Source organism: Tenrec ecaudatus, chromosome 14 (assembly GCF_050624435.1).
Source record: "Tenrec ecaudatus isolate mTenEca1 chromosome 14, mTenEca1.hap1, whole genome shotgun sequence".
Taxonomy (NCBI): domain Eukaryota; kingdom Metazoa; phylum Chordata; class Mammalia; order Afrosoricida; family Tenrecidae; genus Tenrec; species Tenrec ecaudatus.
In genome coordinates this window covers 14,989,393-15,011,525 of record NC_134543.1, presented here as the reverse complement: position 1 = coordinate 15,011,525, position 22,133 = coordinate 14,989,393, and the positions used below count along the sequence as shown (strand labels likewise).

The 22,133-nt window shown below is 47.1% G+C and overlaps 1 protein-coding gene and 1 pseudogene across 3 annotated transcripts in view; both read right to left on the bottom strand.

The window, feature by feature from the left end:
- Window positions 1-22,133, bottom strand: part of PTPN21 (protein tyrosine phosphatase non-receptor type 21) — an 83,561-nt gene that overhangs the window by 57,966 nt on the left and 3,462 nt on the right. Inside the window, exons 1-2 of one of the 3 annotated variants that reach the window (XM_075531454.1) lie at window positions 21,896-22,027; window positions 20,875-21,254 (exon numbers count right to left, since the gene is read on the bottom strand). In XM_075531454.1, the coding sequence (XP_075387569.1) occupies window positions 20,875-21,054 (180 nt within the window). In that variant the 5' untranslated portion in view covers window positions 21,055-21,254; window positions 21,896-22,027. Of the gene's footprint in view, window positions 1-20,874; window positions 21,255-21,557; window positions 21,824-21,895; window positions 22,028-22,133 lie in introns of those variants that run through there. The other 2 variants (XM_075531455.1, XM_075531453.1) reach the window with 2 other exon arrangements.
- Window positions 2,329-3,714, bottom strand: LOC142426064 (serine/arginine-rich splicing factor 10 pseudogene; annotated as a pseudogene).

The window sequence follows — 22,133 nt, the reverse complement described above, 5'->3', positions numbered from 1 at the left end:
TAGGGTTTGTTCCAACACGTATCATCTCTTCCTTGTGTCCAAACCTTCCGGGCCATGCCTGACCGGGGGTGATGGCGGGCTTGGTTTGGTTGTAGTACGTTTTCCATAGACCAGACGCTAACTTACTGGTGGCTTTGAGTGTGCCTTCCACCACTCCTTGTTTTCCAGCTTCCCCGGAACTTTCCTGCTCAGAAACTAACTCCGTGTGGTTTCCCTTTCTCAAGGATGATCAAAGCCAGCCAACTTGACTTGTAGAGCTCACCCTGAGATAGGCCCCTATGCCACGGATCTAAATTCGGCATCTTTTCCTCCTCTCTAATTTCTTATTGGGATTTGGGGGAAAGTTTACCGAGCAGATTAGTTTTCCATTCAATACTTCAGACACATTTGCTTGGTGACCTTGATTACAATTCCCACAGAACATAGCACTCTTCCTACTTCCTCCGTGTTTCCCGGGTCCTTTTCTGGCCCCTTCCGGCTTTCTTAGTTTTAGCCCCGAGCAAATGCTACCCTTTGGCTCTTGCGTGGTTGGTCACTGTAAGGGGCGGGCACCCCCCAGATGTTATCATTCAGCCTACAGGTCCGCTGTGAGGCAGAGAGCTGAGCCAAGGGCATGAGTTCAGTCCCGGGTCTGAAGGGGGACTAAGGACCATAGTCTGGGAGTTCCAGCAGTCTCCCTCAGTCTGGATTGGTTTGATGGCTTCAAATTGGCTTCCACATGTTTCTCCCACTCTACCCAGGACTTTCTACCACAATCCCTTGCTGCGCGGTTGGCAGTGGTATCTGACCGCCACCTAGTTCCTCCCAGACTGGGGTGGATGTGGTCCATCAGTCCTTTGGACTCATCGTTTCCATGTGTCTTTTACAATTTTTGTTGCTCCTCTTTGCTTTAGGCAGGATAGCCTAACGGTTGCATTGATTTATATAGAACTTCTTTATTGTTGGATAGTTTTGCATTCTCTCTTTCCCCTTTCTATTGTGCCCAGAACATCAGAATAGATTTCCATTTCAATGACTTTTTCATCTGTTCAAAACCTTTCACAGCTACTCCCCTAAAATTGTACAGATAACTGTGTGTGCTATGTAGCCTACAATGAATGACATCAAACCTGACTGTTTCTTCAGAGACCCTACATGTGACTTACTTTCTTTTTTTTTTTTAAACATTTTATTAGGGGCTCATACAACTCTTATCACAATCCACACATATACATACATCAATTGTATAAAGCACATCCGTACATTCTTTGCCCTAATCACTCTCAAAGCATTTGCTCTCCACTTAAGCCCTCTGCATCAGGTCCTCTCTTTTATTTCCCCTCCCTCCCCGCTCCCCACTCCCTCATGAGCCCTTGATAATCCACAGATCATGTGACTTACTTTCAATGAAATGGCTTCACTCTGAGTGCAAGGCGATTTCATTTAAAAAAAAGCTTTTGGTTACATAGTTTGCCAGTTTTGAGCCTGGGTAAAAGGTACAAGGTCCCAAGTTAGAGTCCTCTAAAAAGACCTCTAACAAGACACCAGCTATTCTAAGCAGGTCCAAATCCTGTCAGAATGTCAGCCCTTTCCTAATCCCCAAGTTGATTCTCGTCTAATTATTTCAAGAGTCTTTTTAGTTGGGCTATTTTTACAGCAGAGCAGCAGGACACACATTAGCTGGAGGGCTTTTTAAGCCACGGATGCACTGGGTTTGATAAAGTTAATCCCATATAAAACTGCAGTGATAATTTTATCCTGACGCTGTTCTTAGCAGAGGCAGTAGTCAGGAGACTTTTCATCAGAAAAGAGAGGAGAGGAGATGGCACTAGACAAAGCTCACCCAGCACAGATCATCTAGCAAGGGTGCTTAACAAGCATTCGCCTAGTTCAGGGCCCTGCAGGGCCGCCACACTGAGGCTCCGGCAATAATGAAGCACCCAACTTCTGAACTCTTTCCTCTCGGCCACCATAGAGGACGTGTTACTTCCTTTTCTGTCTAGTTTTAACCACGTTCTTCTAGGCTTCATCAGTGGACACATCCACTCTACAGCCAAGGGAAAAACATCAACCACGACCGTCCGCTAATCAAAATGTAAATGGGGACGCCAAGAACTAACAATAACAAATGTCCCCTGGGTTTTCAAAGTGACACTTTTCACTGCACAATAAATCCACTGATTACAAATGAAACATTTGCCTCATTATTTGTATTAATAGGAGGCAAACAGAAATACTGATTACTTTTTACAAACGGCAGACAACCACAAAATGACTCCTCTTTGATAGCATGCTGGGTTGTTACACACACATCAGAATGAGTGGTGCAAAATATTATCAATACCCCTCAAAGCAATGAGGCCAGACGTTAGTGACTCACTAAACTGTGCACAGTAGACATTTATTGACAATAAACACATGGTATCTACTTTCCTGCCCACACTAAGGACTGAATAAATGTTTCCTGAATATACTATGAGAGAGGAGGAGGAGGAGGGGACACACCAACTGGCTGTCAAGAATGCTCTTGGCATTACCCAGGAGACGGTAGTTTAAGGAAGATGTACATGGCAGGTGGTGTCCAAGTAAATAAACTCACGATACCAACAAACAATTCAGCAGAAACACTGGCACCAGAATAAACCAAGGCAACATCTGCCAGCAATTGCAAAAAAAGGGGCCCTGCCTCCCTTCAGAGACAACCAAGAAAAAGTTTCTATTGGACCCCATCTTTCCCCATTCAGTTTCAGACAGACGGATAGCGAGAGGCCCTGTAGGAGACTATGGCTGTGTTCCTTATTGGTCAGGCCTTTCAGCTTTCAGTCATTTCTGATGGCCTGTTACTCAGGGATCAATATTCACCTATTTGTGCTTAGGGACTAGTCTCCACAATTCCAGAGTTGAGTTCCTTTTCATTGACGAACACGCTTACTTTCAAACGTGAAGTGACTTCCCTTGTCCCATGTAGTTATAGCTCTCTAACATTCTTTTCAGTTTTCAGACCAGAGGCAAAATATTCACACAGTATCATACTGCAGCACCTCCCACCCGCCCTTTGGTCACGCGCACTGCCGTTCTCGGGTCTTCCTTGCGGTGCAGAGTAAGCAGAGCGGTACTGGGTATTCCGGCTGCACCTGGGTCTGTGGTGGTTGGGATGGCTTCTTCCAGTCAGTCTACTCTTCCTAGGATGATACGGTCTTCTCTAATCGTAATCCAAAGATAGGCTTCCTGCTGATCTCCTCCTTTCAGACCTTGGGCTTTCATCACGTCTGTATCTGTCATAATCATCATAGTGAGAAGACCTGTACCCTTTCCTTCCTTGGCCTTCACCTGGTTGTGTCTTCCGATTCCCCTCTGAAAACTGGATTTCACTTTGACCGCCACAAATACATTTTCTGTCCAACTTATGTAAAGCATCTTCAGCATCACGAACATCCTCAAATTGAACATAAGCAAATCCTCTTGGACTTCGAGTGTAGAAATCATGTGGAACATGAACATCAACTGTAGGACCATCGTGACCAAATCCTCGATGTACATCCCATTGGCCATGCTCTGCATGAGTAAGAGATGTGTTGGGGGACGCAGGTAGCGAGACATATCAGCGGGGTGAATCTCAGCCAGAGGCACTGACGGGCTCCGCAAACTGTCCACACATCCTCCAGAGTGAAACTTTTATTAAATGGAAACTAACTGAACTCATCAAGGGCCAGATTGCTTTGAGGTTGCAATGTGTAACCCACAGGGAAAGAGCAAAGGATAAGCCAATTTCAATGTATTATTGGAAGGAGGATGTCGTGGGCATGAATTGGGATCAGTATCTTTACAGATGACCTGCTCCCATCCATCCGAGTTACTTTCCTGGACACTAAGATGCTATGAAGAGTACAAAGACCCAGAAACACAATCAAGATCATTCTTTAAAGAGTACATTATACTATCATTTCTATCATTGACAGGAGCCTTGGTGGTACAGTGGTTATGTATGAGGCTGCTAACCACAAGGTCAGCAGTTCAAACCTAACAGCTGCTCTGTGGGAGAGAAACCTGGCTTTTTGCTCCCAGAAGAGTTAGGGTCTGGGAAACCCACGGGGGCAGTTCTACAGCAGTGGTTTTCAACCTTCCGAATGCTGCGGCCCTTTAAAAGTTTTTGTTTTGGTGACCTCTAACCATAAAATTATTTTTGCCCTATCCAGTCCTGCAAGGTAGAATTCAGATCATGGTAGTTGTAGGGAGGAAGCATCCAGGATCTGGGGGAAAGCTGTGTTATTCATGGGTACTACATCGCACCCTGACTTACCCGTCTCTGCTCCTAAACCCCTCTGTGAGGGGATTTCCAGTTGTCGACACTTGGGCCTCGGGTCTCCACTCTGCACTTCCCCCTTCATTCACTATGGTATATATATATACACATATACATATATACATATATACACACATACATACATACATACACACACACACACATATATATATTCTTTTTTTTTTTTTTTTGCATGATGCCTTATACCTGGTCCCTTTGGCACCTCGTGATCGCACAGGCTGGTGTGCTTCTTCCATGTGGGCATTATTGCTTCTGAGCAAGATGGCCGCTTGTTCACCTTCAAGCCTTTAAGACCCCAGACACTATCTCTTTCGATAGCTGGGCACCATCAGCTTTCTTCGCTACATTTGCTTATGCACCCATTTGTCTTCGGCGATCGTATCATGGAGGTGTGCAGCCAATGATATGATTTTTTTGTTCTTTGATGCCTGATAACTGATCCCTTTGGGACCACGCAATCACACAGGTTGGTGTGTTCTTCCATGTGGGCTTTGTTGCTTCTGAGCTAGATGGCCACTTGTTTATCTTAAAGCCTTTAAGACCCCCGTCACTATCTCTTTTGATAGCCGGGCACCATCAGCTTTCTTCACCACATTTACTTGTTCACCCGCTTTGGCTTCAGCAGTTGTGTCAGTAGAGTGAGCATCATAGAGTGCAAATTTAATAAAAGAAATTATTCATGCATTGAGGGAGTGTTTGAGTAGAGGCCCAAGGTCCTTCTGTCACCTTAATACTAAACCTATAAATATAGACACATAGATCTATTTCCCCATCCTCATATATATATTTGTATGTACATGTCTTTGTCTAGACTCCATAAATGCCCCTTGACTCCCAGCTCCTTCCTCCATCTCCCTTGACTTTCCTCCTGCCCCACTACCATGCTCTGTCCCCACCTGGGCTACAGCTATACCTCTTCTCTACGCAACCTTACCCTTGATCATTTCCCACCAGGCCTGCCACTCCCCCCTCACTACCATTTTGGGTCCCCTGTTGTTCCCTTGTCCCTGTGTTTGTTAACACCACTTCCTTACCCCCTAACCCACCCCAAGTCCCCCCGGAACTGTCCATCCCATTGTTTTTTCTGCAGATAGTTCATCCAGCCTGTCCTATTCAGACAGACCTGTGGAGACACTAACATGCCTCTCCCCAACTACCATGATCCGAATTCTACCTTGCAGGACTGGATAGGGCAGAGATTGTACACTGGTGCATACGGGAGCTGGAGGCACAGGGAATCCAGGGTGGACGATACCTTCAGGACCAAGGGTGTGAGGGGCAATGCTGGGAGAGTGGAGGGTGAGTGGGTTGGAAAGGGGGAACTGATTACAAGGATCCACATGTGACCTCCTCCCTGGGAGATGGACGGCAGAGAAGGGGGTGAAGGGGGACTCCGGATAGGGAAAGATATGACAAAATAACAATCTGTGGATTATCAAGGGCTCATGAGGGAGGGGGGAGCGAGGAGGGAGGGGGAAAAAAGAGGACCTGATGCAGAGGGCTTAAGTGGAGAGCAAATGCTTTGAGAGTGATTAGGGCAAAGAATGTACAGATGTGCTTTATACAATTGATGTATGTATATGTGTGGATTGTGATAAGAGTTGTATGAGCCCATAATAAAATGTAAAAAAAAGAGAAAAACTTGATTAGCTTTTCTTTCTCTTTAAAGATTGAAGATTGAAAATTTTTTTTAAAAGAATGAAGATGGAAAAAAATATTTTTGTTGCTACTTCATAACTGTAATGTTCCTACTGTTATGAGTCCTAATGTAAATATCTGATATGTGGGATGTATTTTCATTGTTACAAATGGAACATAATTAAACATAATTAAAGCATAGTGATTAATCACAAAACAATATGTAATTATATATTGTGAAATGTTTGTGTTTTCTGATGGTCTTAGGAGACCCCTGTGAAAGAGTCGTTCAACCCCCAAAGGGGAAGTGACCCACAGGCTGAGCGCTGCTGTTCTATAGGGTCACTGTGAGTCAGAACTGACTCGACGGCAGTGAGTTTGGTTTGAGTTATCTATCACTGATTTGTAAGTGTGAAAATTGTTGAATTGGCAAATGTTTTGTTATATATTTTTAATCACAAATTTTAAAGTGTATTTTTATACTGCAGTGCTTCAGAAAAATGGATAAATGCCTTAGATTCATCAACCCATCCGGTGACTACTGACTGAACACCAACGACCGTTCAACACTGCTCTGGGGACTGGAGAGAAAGCAAGGAATAAGAGAGGAAATCCTGCCCTTCCAGAGCTCACGTTCCAGGAGCCGGGAAAGACCAGCCCGCATTACAGAAAGCAAGATACCATCACTGCTGTGAACAAAGAGATCTAGTCCTGAACGCCGAAACAACACTTTTGTAAGGAAACTAAGATTGAAGAAAAAAAACGCCAGTATACCAATCTTATGACCCAAGACTAAGAGAAATACTGAGGCGTGATCACTGTTTCAGTACAGGCAAAGCCACTCATGTGCTGGGCTTTGTACTGCCACCAGAAGGGTGACTGAGGGGGGGCCAGAAACTTCCCTTCTCCAGTCATTCTGGCTAATCTACAGCAGAACCATGTCCCCCTTAAGATTCCACTGCTGAAAAGGAACTCATCAATAAGGCTCTGTTCAGATCTCTTCCTCACCAGCCTCAAGGGGCCAGCTCAGCAGCTCAGTCCACACTTAAGAAAGGGCTGTGGATAAATAACCCTTTCTCTTTTTCCTTGCAAAGAGAGGAACCTCAGGCTAATTCACCCCATATTCCAGTGTTCCCAAACCAAACTCACCACCATCAAGTTGACATGACTCACAAGGACTCTACAGGATGGAGTTGAACTGCCCCTTGTGGGTTTCCAAGACTATACTATGGGAGGAGAAAACCTCATCTTCCCTCTTCAGGGTGGCTGGTGGTTTTGAACTGCTGACCTTGCCCCCAGAGTTCCTTTTCATCCCGTGCTAGGCTTCATTTAATTCGCAGGAAACAATTTTTAACAATGTTTTCCTGAATACTTTCCAGTTTTAGTTATTCCTTCCTCATCTTGGCTGGCCAAAGACCAAGAAGTGAGCGCAGTATTTTCAGGAACTGTAATTGCACTATACAGTGAGACAGGCACCTTTAGGAATAGCTCCGTGCGCTTCTGACGATCACTTTTGACAGGTTGGAATTACTGTTGCTCCCTGCTACAAAGAAACCCTTGTGAGATGAGTGGGCAGACAGAGCAAAGGAGGAAGCAGGTTTCAGATACATTCTAACAGAGACTCTACTCAGGGTAAATTCCTATTGCCTGAGAGGCTAGGATCCTACCAATAATCTTTCACTGCCGGCACAGCAGCTAAATCTTGCTCATCCCTCCCCACCCCTCAGTGTGGCTGGACATCAGCAGACTCACTGGTCCTACGGTGCTTTCTCATTGGGACTCAGACTCTGAAGCCAGAAGCCTCTCAATCTCATCCAAAAACTGTGCTACAGATATTGCTCTGGAGAATCAGCACAGAACTCCCCTGGTGTGTCATCAGCCTGATGCTTCCAACCGTGCCAGGAACAGCTCATGAAAGACACCCCGCCCCCGCCCCCCATCTAACAGCTGGGCCGAGCACCTCTGGGATCTAGCCTAATTATAATTAATATCGCTTCTTATGCATATCCCCATCACAGTGTGGCCCTGTGGTTAGGGTCTGAGCCCCACTGCAGGCCACCTGAAGGGGCCTCAAAGTTACACAGTGGGAGGAATGATGCGGACCAAGGAGTTGCGAAGAATGGTTCCAGCTGTGTTTCCTGCCACGTGGCCCTGGGGCAGGTTACTTAACACCTGTGTCTCAGTTTACCCATCTGTAAGATGGAGATGAAGTTAGGAGATCTTCATTCATAGGCTTGTTGCAGGAACCAAGTAAGTGAAAAAACATCTAAGGCACTTACAAGATGCCTCATACACAGTCCGTTCCAGTGTAATATTAGCTCTTCTTGTCATCACTCTCCAGTCGCCATAAACAGCCTACCATTTCAGATTACATTTTCAAATTTCAACAGCAAAACACCAAACCAGCCTCCACCGAGTCAGCCCTCCTGAACGCCAGTCCCCGTGTATTTGCATGGCTGTGGTCTTCTGAGTAGACCACCCAGCTTCCCTTCCAAAGTGCCTCAGGGTGGATGTATGCCCCAACCTCTCTGTGAGTCACCAAGCACTTACCTGTGCCACCCGCCGCCCATGGCCCCCGCCACCCGTGGCCCCCGCCACCCGTCTTTGCTCCCTGAGAGGGGCTATTTCCTGAGCAGGGCTGAAAGGATGGCGGCTCTGGGGCCACCCAGAGACTACAAAAGGGGAGTCCAGGCAGTCAAGCCATTGGGCTCAGTGACACATGCGGGGTCGCCCGGAGTCCTGGGCCGGGCTCAGAGTCAATACCCCCAAGTGGCCTCTGTTGAGAGCTTCAGATGCAGGCCATTAGCAGGGGCACTTCAGGGCAGGGGAGGGGGTATTTTTCCTGGGCAGATTGTTTTCTTAAAAACAAGGTGGTCCTGAGTTGCACGCCAATAATCCAAACGTTGGCTTTGGAGAAAGACAAATTGAGGCAAGGACAGAATTGGACATCCTGCTTGGATGAGTGGCGGCCTTCCAAGGTCACGAGCGGCCATCTAAATGGCAAGCACTGGTCTCTCCCTGTCTGGAGGAAAGCTGAAACTCAAAGACACGTGGAGGCAACTGGCCCAATGGACTAAAGAACCACACTGGCACCAGTCTCCACCACCCGGAAGCCAGAGAGCGCGATGGGGCCTGGCTACGACCAACTACCCTCTGAAAGGGATCACACGAGACATCCTGGAATAGAGTGGACGAGAAAGGTGGAAATTTCAAGACTAAAAACACAACAACAACCAGGCTTAGGGGTGAAACACAGATTGGTGGGAGATTGGAAATGAACTCACCCCGGTGGCTCAGTGTTTAGCAGACTATTAGAGTAGGGAGGTTCACACACCTTAAAATCATCATCCACTCGGCCAAGTTCACAAGGGCAAAGGTCACAATGACTAGGGGGCGGGGGCGGGTAATGGAAACAGGAAACACAGAGAGAAGTGTAATCAGTGATGTTGCATTGAGGGACTGCAATCAATAAGATGAACTTAAATGTGTATGGATGACTGAATGGAAAACAGATTTGCTCAGTAAACCCTCACGCGAGTCACAAAACAAAAAGGAGAAAGGGTCTTGGTGTACCAGGAAGGGGGGTGGGGGTGGGCAAGCCTGCATCATCTGAGAGGCTCCAGGTCCACAGCCAGGTCTATGGACTTCCTGAAGTCATGCAAAATTCTACATGTTCACCACATGCTAAAGGGCATCCCCCATAAATTTATGAGTCAAAGTTCAAGTAGAATATGACAAAAGCAAACCAATCCTGGCTCTTCTCTTTCTGAGCTGTGTGCTCCTGAGCACATTACCCAACCACTCAGGAGTTCAGAGAACACACCCACGGTGAAAAACGAATGCCGCCCTCCCTGACTGTGAGGATTAAAAAAGATAAGGCACAACCACGCTCCTCCACTCGGACGGCGGGCAGCAGGAGGCCACTGAGGCTTCCAGTAGTACTGTGAGTGGAATCTGAAACCAAAAGCCCTGGGCAAGAAAGCCCCCCATACAGCCAGCGCCCTCATGTCTGCTATGCTGTAAGTGGACTCGGAGGCCCTGCCACGTAAACAAATGAGGCTTACTTCCGCATCTGCTCAGGAGACCCCAGGACTGTGGCGTATTAATGGTGAGGGAGATGAAGGGCACGCTGGGTACAGCTCTCGAGTGAAAATGCCAGTAGGCTAAGAAACCTCTCTTGGTCTGTAACTGCGTTAGACAATAAATAAGTCTGGTAGTCCCTGGGGGGTACAAGTATTACCAATCTCCCCTGGGAAGCAAAAAAAGGCTTGATAGTCAATTCCTCAAAGAACGCAAGCATTGAAAATCCTAAGAATCCAGTTTTATTCCAACATGAGTCAAATTGGATAACAACAGCATTTTATTTATTCTCGTTAAGCTAAAAGGTTGAATAATACTTCATAATCATGGCTTTAAATACACAGGTTTCCAAATCTGTAATTTCTAGTGATGATGTATTATATAATTTTAAAGGATAAAATATAAGTTTTATCCACGAGTCTGTGTGTAACTCATACTTAATTAAGTGACCAGTTTGTAATAATCCAGGCCAAATTAAAAAAGTAATCAAAAGTTTTAAAGTGAAAAATAATAATCATCCTTGATCATTTATCATTGGTTTTAGAAAGTGGAAAGCTTTATGTAGCTGGGTAGGCCAAACTAACATTTAAATTTGCTTTTTATGGTCCAATGGGTTGAAGTGGAAATATCTATAATCTTATCTATAACTCTTACCAATGAAAATGGCCTTGTTTTATTACATACACACCTGAATTAGCCCACAACACGTGCAGGATTCACACGTTCACCTTACAGGCTGGCTATTTTTAAAGCCCCAGGAAAACAGCTCGCACCGAAAGAAATGCATGTGAAATTCTTGAGGTCTACTCGGGTAACAGTCAAGATAAGGTCAGTGGATATTTGGAATACCTAAGATGCTAACTCAAAATAAAACCACCTGATGGCCAAGAACCCTTCCTCAAGTGGTGCTTGCGTCCTATGCTTGCGTCCTTTCGATTCCAACATAGCCCTTCGCCCCAAAAGGTCCCCATCCACCAGGGTCACCAGGCAGACTCTCAAAAGTTTGGCAAGAAAGCGGACTCCAGACACAGCAATCTTAACGTTCCAGAACTGCTCAAACGAAATCATTTTTTACATGTTTTAAAGGCAGCCCCAAGAGACGATGAAGTAAACACCTGATGGATAAACGTGTGCGGATGCCTGAGTAATACAAAGGATTGTCAACATTCACCACCGAGGCAGTAAGATCATCCGTGAGTTAAGGCTGACGAAACCCAACTGCTGGCCGTGCCTGGCGACAACCGTCACATGGATTCTGTTTCAAGGCCACAGAGTAGAACTGGCCCACCGGGCTCCCAAGGGTGTCATCTCTTCAGAAGTGTACTGCCCCCTCTTGCTCCTGAAGGCTGCTGGTGGGTTTGAATTGCTGACCTTTCAGGTAGCGACCAAGTGCTTAAACTCCGAGCCACCAAGACCTGTTGCTGTCCACCCAATCCATCTAAATGCAAAATAAGAATCTTAAGTGTAAAGGAAGTCGATAGGTATTCAGTAGCTAGGCGAACTCCAAAACTCACTGCCATCGAATTGGCGACCGACAGGGCAGTGGAGAGCTAACTGCCCGGTAAGTTTGTGAGCCTGTCACTCTAGGTACTGGGGGTCAGTTAGCAAAGCATTCTGCCTGGCTTTAGTGACAACAGTAGATAGACAGTTGTGCTCTGATGGAGCTTATGTTCTACAGGGGAAAAAACTTGAAGAACCATCTTCTGTAAATGGATGAAAACTCCTCCACAGAGAAAAAAGCCACAGTAAGAACCTTTGTCTTTCGCAGAGATCATGTTAGAATGTACGCAGTTTGCTATGAGTTAGAATGGACTCCATGGCTGGAGGTGTAGGACTTAAAGCAAACGCGAAACTACAGTTAGACAGGCAGACCACACATGGGACAATCATGAGGATTCGAAAACACACACACAAACAGCTGAGAGAAAATTGCCCTCGGGGATTTAAGTTAGGAGGCCTGGGTAATACAAACGGTTACGTGTTCCATTACTGGCTGAAAGGTTGGCAGTTCAAACCCACCTAGGATGCCTGGAGGATCGGCTTCTGAAAGGTCACAGCATGGAGATCCCCACAAAGCCCAGTGCTATTCTGCACACACAGGGTCGCCATGCCCTGGGGTCAACGCAACAGCGGTCACCGTCACCACCACCACTTATGTTCTAACACTAACTCACAATGGATGGCAGCCAAGGTCTTCCCTGCGCCACAGGGGCTGACCTTCTGAAGGAACTCCAACCAAATGTAAATGTGAGCTTCCTTTAGATAAAAGGCAGGGTGGTCAAGCAAGAGTTTGCAAAGAATCTAATACAATCCGTGAGAGCCTTATAAAAACATGACTGCAGACTATAAGACAGGATTTTAAAAGAGCTCTTCTACAGGAAAACACACAAAATCAAAACAAAACACAAACAAACAGCCCCACCTCAATGACAGAGACAGGAAGGAAGCCCAGGACAGGTAAGCCTACAGAGAAAACAAACGGAGTAATAGTTTCGAAGGGACATGGCAGGGGAGGTGGGCAGGAAAGAGAGCTAACAAGGCGTACAAGGGAAGAGAAATATCCTGGAATTGAAGGTGGCGATGGTTGCGTAATTCTTATGTGATTGGACCAGTGAAACCTATGACATGGGAACTGTGTGCTGGTGAAACTACCCAAAATAAACTAAATAAATGGAAGAAGGAAACGGCAACATGGATGTAAGAAGAGACTCTGAAACCTGTGTTTTGTCTTCAGATTTTTTCTTCCCTTCGGTTTTTAGTATAGATTGTAGAATTTGTTTGTGGTTATTTCATTAATCGCTGTATCCTCCATTAAAGCCTAAGTTCAAAGAGAAAAAGAACATCGCACTGGGCATATATACATACGCATCTTGAAAGTGAAATAGCCTAAAGCAAAAACCACACACACAACCAAGCTCAGACCTCATAAATAACGAAAATCTCATAAACACAGGGGAACCGGGCTGGCGGGAAACAGCAGGTTTGCAGCAAAGGAACTCCAAAGCCCTGGGTTTCTTGAGGGCAACAAGGCGGTGACACTGTACAAGTTCCTTGCAGCTGGAATGAAAACAGAAATTCCAGCACGACCACTGAAATGTGATGGCTTGATGAACCCCAGCCGGTTGGTGAGCGTGCAATCGGTGAGCATGGAATCGGTGAGCGTGGAAACGGTCGGCTTGCCAGCGTTTGGTGGTGCTTTACATTATTTGTGCAGAAGCATGTACTCGCTTGGTAAATGCAGGAAACAATGAGTTTGCAAAATAAAAAAAGCTCATCTGAAGAGACGTTGGTTGGTCACAGGGGAAAATAGGAGTCGCAAGTAGCAGCAGCGATGAAGACCATCCTCTGAAATACCAGCTCCTCGGCTAGAGGATTTCCATTTAGCCTCGAATCCTCACTGCCCCTAATTAGATACAATCGTCCCACGTGGGGCTGAGAAACACATGGATTTGAGAAGCAATCTGCCCAAAGTTATCCAACTGATATTGGGCAGAGCTGAGAGTCAAAGCCAAGAGAAAAATGTCAAAGAAGTTTATATACAGATTCCATTTATATAACATATTTGAAATGGCAAAACTGTACGAGTGGCGAATATATTAATGGTCGTCAGAAGTTTAAGAGAAGTGAGAGGTTAAACAGAACGTGTAGGTGGATATGTGTGTGTGTGTGTGTGTGTGTGTGTATTTGACTATGAGAGATCCTTATGGTAATGTCCTGTGACTTGACTATCAGAGTCAAAGTCAATATAATGATTGCAATGTTGTACTAAAATTTTGCAAAATGTTACAATAGGAGGAAACTGAGTCAAGAGTGGCTTAGACAGACATTTTTGTACTATTCTTACAACTGCATGTGAATCTATAGTTACTTAAAATAGACATATTAAAAAAAATTTTTAAGCCAAGTTCTAACTCTACTGGTCAGTGTCTTGGTCAATCCATTAGGCTTCTCGAGAAATAAACAGAGGTGGTAGCTACCTACGGCTGACCCAAGGAAAGGAAATCACAAGGCAGGAAAACTGGCCTGACCAAGGGCAGGTCCACGCCTTCCTGAAGGAGCAGGACACTCTCGGGGCAACTCCCCTCCCTTGACTCCAATTCATGGGGAAACCTCGTGTATTTTTGAGAAGAACTAGGCTCCTCAGTGTTTTCCATGGTGGTGACCTTTGGGAAGCAGACCGCCCATCTGTGTTCCAAGGGCTCCTCTATCAGATCTGAACTTCCAACTTTGGGGTTCATGCCTGGGTGAGAGACCCTGGGAACACAATGGCAAAGGGCCCAGATACTAACCCACAGGTTGGCAGTTTGAATCCACACCAGTGACTGCATGGGAGAAAAGAAAAACAAAACAGCAGCAGCAACAACCACCAAAGAAACCGGGCGGTCTGCTCCCATAAAGATTACAGCCTAGGCAAATAGACACCCCCTTATGGAAGGGTCTCGGGGAGGAGGCAGCCAGTCAGGGCGCAGTGTAGCACCGATGAAACATACAACTTTCCTCTAGTTCCTAAATGCTTCCTCCCCTCCCACTAACACGATCCCAATTCTACCTTACAAATCCAGCTAGACCAGAGCATGTACACTGGTACAGATAGGAACTGAAAACACAGAGAATCCAGGACGGATTATCCCTTCAGGACCAGTGCTGAGTAGAGATACTGGGATGGTGGATGGAGGGTGGAACAGATAGGGGGAACCGATTACAGGGAGCTACATATAACCTCTGCCCTGGGGGACAGACAACAGAAAAGTCGGTGAAGGGAGACGTCGGACAGTGCAAGATATGACAAAATAATAATTTATAAATTATCAAGGGTTCATCAGGGAGGGGGGAGGGGGTGGGGGGAGGGAGGGGAAAATGAGAAGCTGGTGCCAAGGGCTTACGTGGAAAGCAAATGTTTTTATAATGATGAGGGTAACGAATGTACAAATGTGCTTTATACAATTGATGTATGTACGGATTGTGATAAGAGTTGTATGAACCCCCAAGAAAATGATTTAAAAAAAATTTTTTTTAAGATTACAGCCTAGGAAACCTTACAGGGCAGTTCAGCTCGGTCACACGGGGCCGGACCCACCTCTTCTCTGGTTTCACAATCACAAGGCAGGTTAGAGTTTGTGTCCGGGTTCTCCACACGGTTCTCCGTCAGCTGGGTCAGTTCAGGTCTTTCTCTCCAAGGCACCAGGTTTTCATGCCTGCCCACCTGACGTGCAGACTCACTCCAGCCAGCTGAGTCCACCGAGGTGACCTGTGGCAAGGAACTGGCCATCCTTGCTAATGGCCTCCAGTCTCACCACCTTCTTCAAGCCTCCACCACAGCAGCTTACAAATTTGGTTCGATTTTTAATTCTCCCCAAATCCTCTAAAGCCTCTCGTGGCCCTGCTTGAAAGAATGTTGTGAAACTCGGAATGGAAGTTATGCGGAGAATTTCACCAGCGCAGGGAAGCTGTTGCTATAATGGACAGAGACGTTTTCCCACAGGGAGGGAACGTTCTCTTCCCCTGCTTTTTACAAGTCACTTTCCATCCTTCAAACATGAAGAATTTAGAAACAAGTTAGCACACGCTAAAGCTAATGAAACGGAATGCGTGTGCTGAAGCTAATGAAATGGAATCGAAGTGCATGAGCCTTTTAAGGTTTTTTTAATTTATATCAGACATCCAAAGGACATAGGGAGACTAAAGCAAGCACTTGTGCACTCACCCAGCTCACAAAAAATTAAACACTACCATATGATTTGATGGCCCTGAGTATTATTTTGTAACCTTAGTCACTGTCCTTGTAGATATGGGATGGTATTTGTTTAAGGAAGAAGTGGGAAGATTCGGTTTCAAATTTCAGCTGAAGCAGAGGCCCCAAACCCAAACCAACTCATGCCACCAAGTCACTTCTGATTGCTTTGACAAATCTACCTGCCGTGGAATCAAGGACTGCTTGGCGGGAGAATAATGCAGACTAGCAACAAACCACTATTTCTGGGTTTGAAGCACATGGATGCTGCGGGGGCACAAACTAAGAGCAGGTGCTGCCCCACTGGGATGAGTTCTCATCAGTCATTTGTTGAGATCAGGCCTGGGGCTGCCCCAACTGTTCGCATGCTGCAGAGCCAAAGGACGGGTTTGCTGGACAAACATCCAAATGCCGTGCTCTGGGGTTCACTGGAAACGATGATGTCTCTCCATGGACAAGGTCACTCACTTCCTCTTGCCTCTTTCTTCTAGTTATGAAGGGGAAAAGGTCTCTGAACACACCCACAGCCGAAGGAAGTTGCTTCTTCTCGGAGCCTGAGATAACTGAAACCCCTGTGGACTTCGTAACTGACAGAAGAGGGATGACCGTGGGTCACTTCAACCGACGGTGGTGGAGAGCATGCCAGCCCCGGTGCTTTGGGTAATACTGATCCTCAGGAAGCTGACTCTCGAGGCAGACTTGATGCTTAAGAACAAAATAGAAAAGCCAAAATAGGGACAAACAAGTCAAAGGGGGAGAGATGGAACCAACCTAAGCAGGGCCTGTCACTAAGGCCACTCTTCTGCTTTCCCTTCTCCTCTGAGGGCTGCTCGGCCTCGGCTTCCTCTCATCCTCCGGAGGGCTCCCGCAGGTCCCGTCATCCTGCCCTGGACAGCCGCATCCACCCTCTCTCCCCGCTCTGATTACTGACCTTGACTGATGATTCCAAACCTCTTCCCTCCGAGATGGCCTCTCTCACCTGAGTTCCAGGCCCACATAGCCATCTGTCTGCTCAGCATCCAACTGACATGAAGCTCACTGTTCCCAACCCTGAAGTCACCACCGGGCTCTGGTTGCGCTCCTCAGACCTGGTTCCTTCTCTGCCGCTTCCTCTCTCCAAGACAGTCCCCTCATCTCCTGGACACGTCACTATCTGGACCCCTTGCTAGCCCTTTCTGCCAACAATGAGTAGGGAGCTCTTTGCTATGGGTCGAATTGCATCTCCCTAAAAGATATGCTGAAGTCCTAATGGCCAGTGACTGTGAACTTGGCCTTACCTCGAAATACGATCTCTGCAGATGTAATTAGTTACTGTGAGGCCATACTGAAGTATGTTCATGAGAAGGAGGCACAGATGGAAGAGGGAGGGAGGGAGGGAGGGAGGAAGGAAGGAAGGAAAGAGAGATGGGAGTCACAAAAGGAGAAACTGGTTATTCTTCTTAAACATTTATCTTATTTTCCTACCTGGAAATTCCTCTGATGGACTTCATACAAAGTCAAGAGTAGATCAACTTGATCCCTGGTGACCATCCAATCACTTGATCATTTAACACTGTAAGTTCCAGGCACATACCAGGAGCACCCACTGTTGATACCAACCAGAGAGCGGGCAGGGGCCCTGCTGTCGTGAGCAAGTAGAGGGCGTAGGAGCTACTGCCGCAGCAGAGAAAGGTTCTCAGGGAAAGTGATGCCTGAGGCTGACCTGAGCGCCCAGGGCAGGGCAGTGTGTTAACAGGATAGATGTTTAACCAATTTCTCCATCTTTTTCTTACCCTAAAGCCAAGCACCTGAAGTCGGAGTTCTAGGTTTAATTACAGCCCCTTTTCAAGTTCTAGGTTTAATTCTGGCCTTGTGCAGCACTTAAAACTTAAGCTGTTATCTGGAACCCACAGTGAGTACTGCTCTCTAAATGAAACAAAGCAATCAACGTTTACCCTACAGCAAAGGTGGGAAGATGAGGACGAGCAGAGAAGCTACAACAGTGGAACTCAAACAACCTGAATAGGAGACTGCTGATACATTGTGGAAAATGTAATCCATGCCATGGGGCGAGAGGTACAGACATTGTTTAATAAGAACCAAATTTGTGCATAAATTTCATTTAAAAACAACTTTAATTTTTTTTTAAGTTTTAATAGATGAGGGCCCTTCGTAGCTCTCTTACCAACTAGATTGTGAGGTTTTCCCAGGGAAAGATAACTGAAACAGTCTAGTTCCTCAACCATGTGGCTGGCCATGCCATGCAAGGGTGGGACACTACCGTGATGACTATGGGGCTCAGAGAGGTCAAATGACTGGGGCTCAGAGAGGTCAAATCATTTGTACAAAGTCACACAGCCAGTCTGAGAGGACCCCAAACTCAAAACTCAGGCATGCCCTGCCCATGGTGAACAGTTAATGAATGTTTCTTGAATGAATTAAAGTCAATGAACTGTGCCAGAACCCATTTTCCAGATGCGCTCATATTTGATTTGGGATAACACTGGGGCCAGACATTTGCATTTTCAAAAGCTAAAGCAAAAAGACAAAACAAAACAAAGTCAGTTTCCTTCCAAAAGATTCTGAGTCATGACAGCTCCATCACACATCACAATACAACTGTGCTCCAGAAAGTTTCTGAGAGCTGTGGTCCTGATGGAAGTAGGTCACCGAGCACCGACTTTTAATTCGGAACGTCTCACCCAGTGTGGTAACCCATGATGTCACACTCACACACACACACACACACACACACACACACACACACATGGTCCACCCTGTGAACCTCTTCCCATACCAGACCACAAAGAAAAAATCCATAAAGTTTATTACCAATGTTAATCATAGGGTAATGTGATAGGTGTAAATGGCTTCAATGTAATATTCCTTAAATTATATAAATACTAACAACCAAATGAGGGTTACACATTGGGCTGCTAACCAGAAGGTCAGAAGTCCTAGGCCACCTGTCAGTTACAGTCTCAGAACCCACAGGGGTACTTCCACACTGTCCTGAAGGGTCACTGTGAGCTGTAATCAGCAGATAGCAGAGTTGAAGAACAAACTGGTTATATAAAATGTTGCTCCCTGAATAATTACAGAATAGTTACATTACTTACTAGTGACTGAGTGGAAGCCTTTGTGGATCTCTCTTTCAAAACTTAGTTCACAAATACTGATTATAATAACAATATTGGACAAAAATCAGTGACTATAAAATGTTTTTACAGTTATCTACAGTAACGATGGAAACTATACACACGATGACAACCATGTCATGATTTGAAGAGCTAGGGTCACGGGGTAATAATGACAGCCCGGAAGAGGACTGGGAATAGCGAAACATCAAAGGTACGGGGAACAGGATCCTAGCTCAAAGACTGATACATAACACAACCCTCTAGGGGACGAACAACAGAAACCATGGGGGAAGGGAGACAGTGGTCAGTGTAAGATATGAAAGTAGTGATTTATAATTTATCAAGGGGCCACAAGGGGGGGGGGCAAAAAGAGGAGCTGATACCAAGGGCTCAACGGAAAGTAAATGTCTAGAAAAGAATGATGGCAACATACGTACACATATGCTTGATACAATTCATGTACGGATTGTTATGAGTTGTAAGAGCCCCCAATAAAATGATCTTTTAATAAAAAACTTAGAATTTAAAAAATGTTTTTAAAAGACGGCTCTGACCAGAGTGCATTAGAAGGCTCAAAAGGTAAATGAATAACTATCCAGAGCAATAGAGAATGAAGTGAAGCTGCATGGAAACAATTAGTCCAGTGGACCACATGGACATCAGTCTCCATGACCCTGACACCAGAAGAACGAGGTGGTGCCCGGCTATCATGACCAGCTTTTCTGAAAAGGACCCCATTAGAAGGTCCTGGATAGTAAGAGGAAAAATATGAAACAAAACTCAAAATCATTAAACCTCCCACCCCCCAAAAAAAGACCAGACTTACTCATCAGACAGTGGCCAGTGAAACCCCCAAGCCTACAACCATCCTCCTGGTCTGCATCTTAACTCACCACCATGGCTGTTTCCAATCAGACATTGACAGGTTTATGGGCGGGACAAGCATTAGGATTGTACACACACCTTAGAATAATCAACCATTTGAGATCAAAAGGGCAGTTTTACCCAAGGACAAAGTTCAGAAGGGTTAGGAAAGGAGAAAGGATGGAAATCGGAAACGGGGTGGGAGAGGATGAGTGGTGCTACGTTGTGGGATCTAAAAATCGAGGACACAAAGCCCACTATGCCTCCGTTGCTGATGAAAAAAATCACAACAGATCTGCTCTGTAAACCTTCACCCCTTTCACAAGGTGTTGTTTAAAGGTAAATTAGCATAAATGTTAGCGATTTAAGTATATTGATACACGGAAGCTGGGCTTACAAAAATGTTTTTGCTGTTGTAAATAAGTACAAGGATATTTTTAGTTATAAAATTTTAATGTTTACTGAAATTTTTATAAACAGTCTTTTCCATGTGACAGTGTCACTGGGTACGGTTTGCACCCCCTTCAAGATCACCCTAGCAATATCACTGTGACCAAGGCCATAGTTTTCAAAATTTCAAACCAAATTCACTGCCATGAGGAGTCCGTGTCATCTCATTGTAACCCTACAGGGTGGAGCAGAACTGGCCTCTTTGGGTTTCACACGCGGTCGATCTTTACAGGAGCAGACGCCTCATCTCTCTCTCTGAGCACCTGGCGTGTTAATCCGCCGCTGGCTTATCCCACCACGTTCATTCCCCTCAGGAGCTTCCTCAAGAGAAGGTCTCTTATTCTGTAGCTACCCCTTCCTTACGGATGGGGGCTTGCAGGCTCCACTCCCATCACGGCCAGGGACACGCTGTCAATGCCCCAGGACTAAACAGGAGCCTGGCAGCGGTTCGAAACCACTAGCAGCTCCTTTGGCGAAAGATGAGACTTTCTAAAGTCGTAAAGGCTTACAGTCTGGGAAACGCACAGGGGCTGTTCTACCCTGTCCTGTCGGGGAGCTCCGCGGGGGAACCCACTCCAGGGCAGTGAATTTGGCTTTGGAGTTTGGGGCGACCAGTACACCCCGTCAGCACTTGGGAGAGTGGCTGGGATGTCAGGCTCGCGACACCTGGGGCCTCCTGTGGTGCTTACCTCCCGCAGCTCCAGTCTCTGGGCCACGGCCTCCAGACTCTCCTGGCCCGTGCTCTCCACCGACAGCGTGAACTCCACAAACTCGCTGTTGAGCAGCTGGATCCGGGCCACCAGGCAGCTCTTGCTGGACACCGTGTAGCGCCGGGTGCGCTTCAGCTTCAATCCAAATGGCAGTGGCATCTTTCCCCTCCTTCAAGAGCCCAGGGGCACCGGCGAGAAAAGCACCCCGCCGGTCCAGCGTCGGCGAGGCGGGGAGGCAGCGATCGTGTCCGCGCGGCTGCGCGCTGTCCGGTCTCAGGCTGCTCACCCAGCAGCCGCTGCCGCCATTAAACGGCCAGCGAGCCTGCGAAGGCCAGGCGAAGGGAGCCCCCGCGCTGGCGCTGCGGAAAGAGGAAGGCGGGTGACAGGGGCAACCTGGCAGCTCTGGGGCTGCCTTTTCTCCCACGACAAATCCATGCAGCTGTGTCCCGAGCATCAGCTTCCCCCTCCCCCCCTTTCTGGAAGCCGCCCCACCCTCGTTCTGCAAGTGATTACCCCCACCTGTGGCTGACTTCATGCATGCCAGGCAGCCGGGCTGCGCCAAATTTAGGTGCGGGCATTCCAAGCTGTCTTCCTCAGGGGATCAAGTTTTGGTTTCTTTATGGGTGACTCTTATTAACCACCACCGTCACCCACCCACTCACCCCGGGATCCCAAAGGTCAGGGGGTTTAGCCTTCCAGCGAGCTGCCAACAAAATGCTTCCAAAGAAGCTGGGGTAGAGTCCCAGGCCCCGTCCTACTTATGGGGTCAGCGAATGCTCCCCCTCCTCCCGGAGGGCAGCGGTGAGGCTCGAACCAGGTGCAGCAAGGCAAGCACTTGCAGAACCCTTCGTTTCCGCCGTCCAATGGATGGAGTTGCAAACTCATCAAAGACCCTCCCGAGGCCCCTGATGCACCGATCGCCAGCCCCTTGGCAGTTCTGAAAAGCCAGGCCCCTGCTCCTCTCCCAGGTGGGGTGACTCGAGGGGCGGCGGACCCTCACCTGCGCGGGGCCGCGGCCCAAAGCAGGCGCTGGGCGAAGCCTTAACCCCCATCCCGGGATAAAGAGCAGCGGACGGTGCAAAGCATGCCCGCGAGGCCAAGCGGCGGCTGGCTGCCCGGCTCCGCCAGCGTCCTCACGCCGGAAGCGGCGGCGGCGTTGCCAGGCCAACGGGCAGCTGCGGCGGCACCGGAACCTTCCCGAGGCGGCCGCGTTTCCGGACGGACGGGCTCGGTCGGAC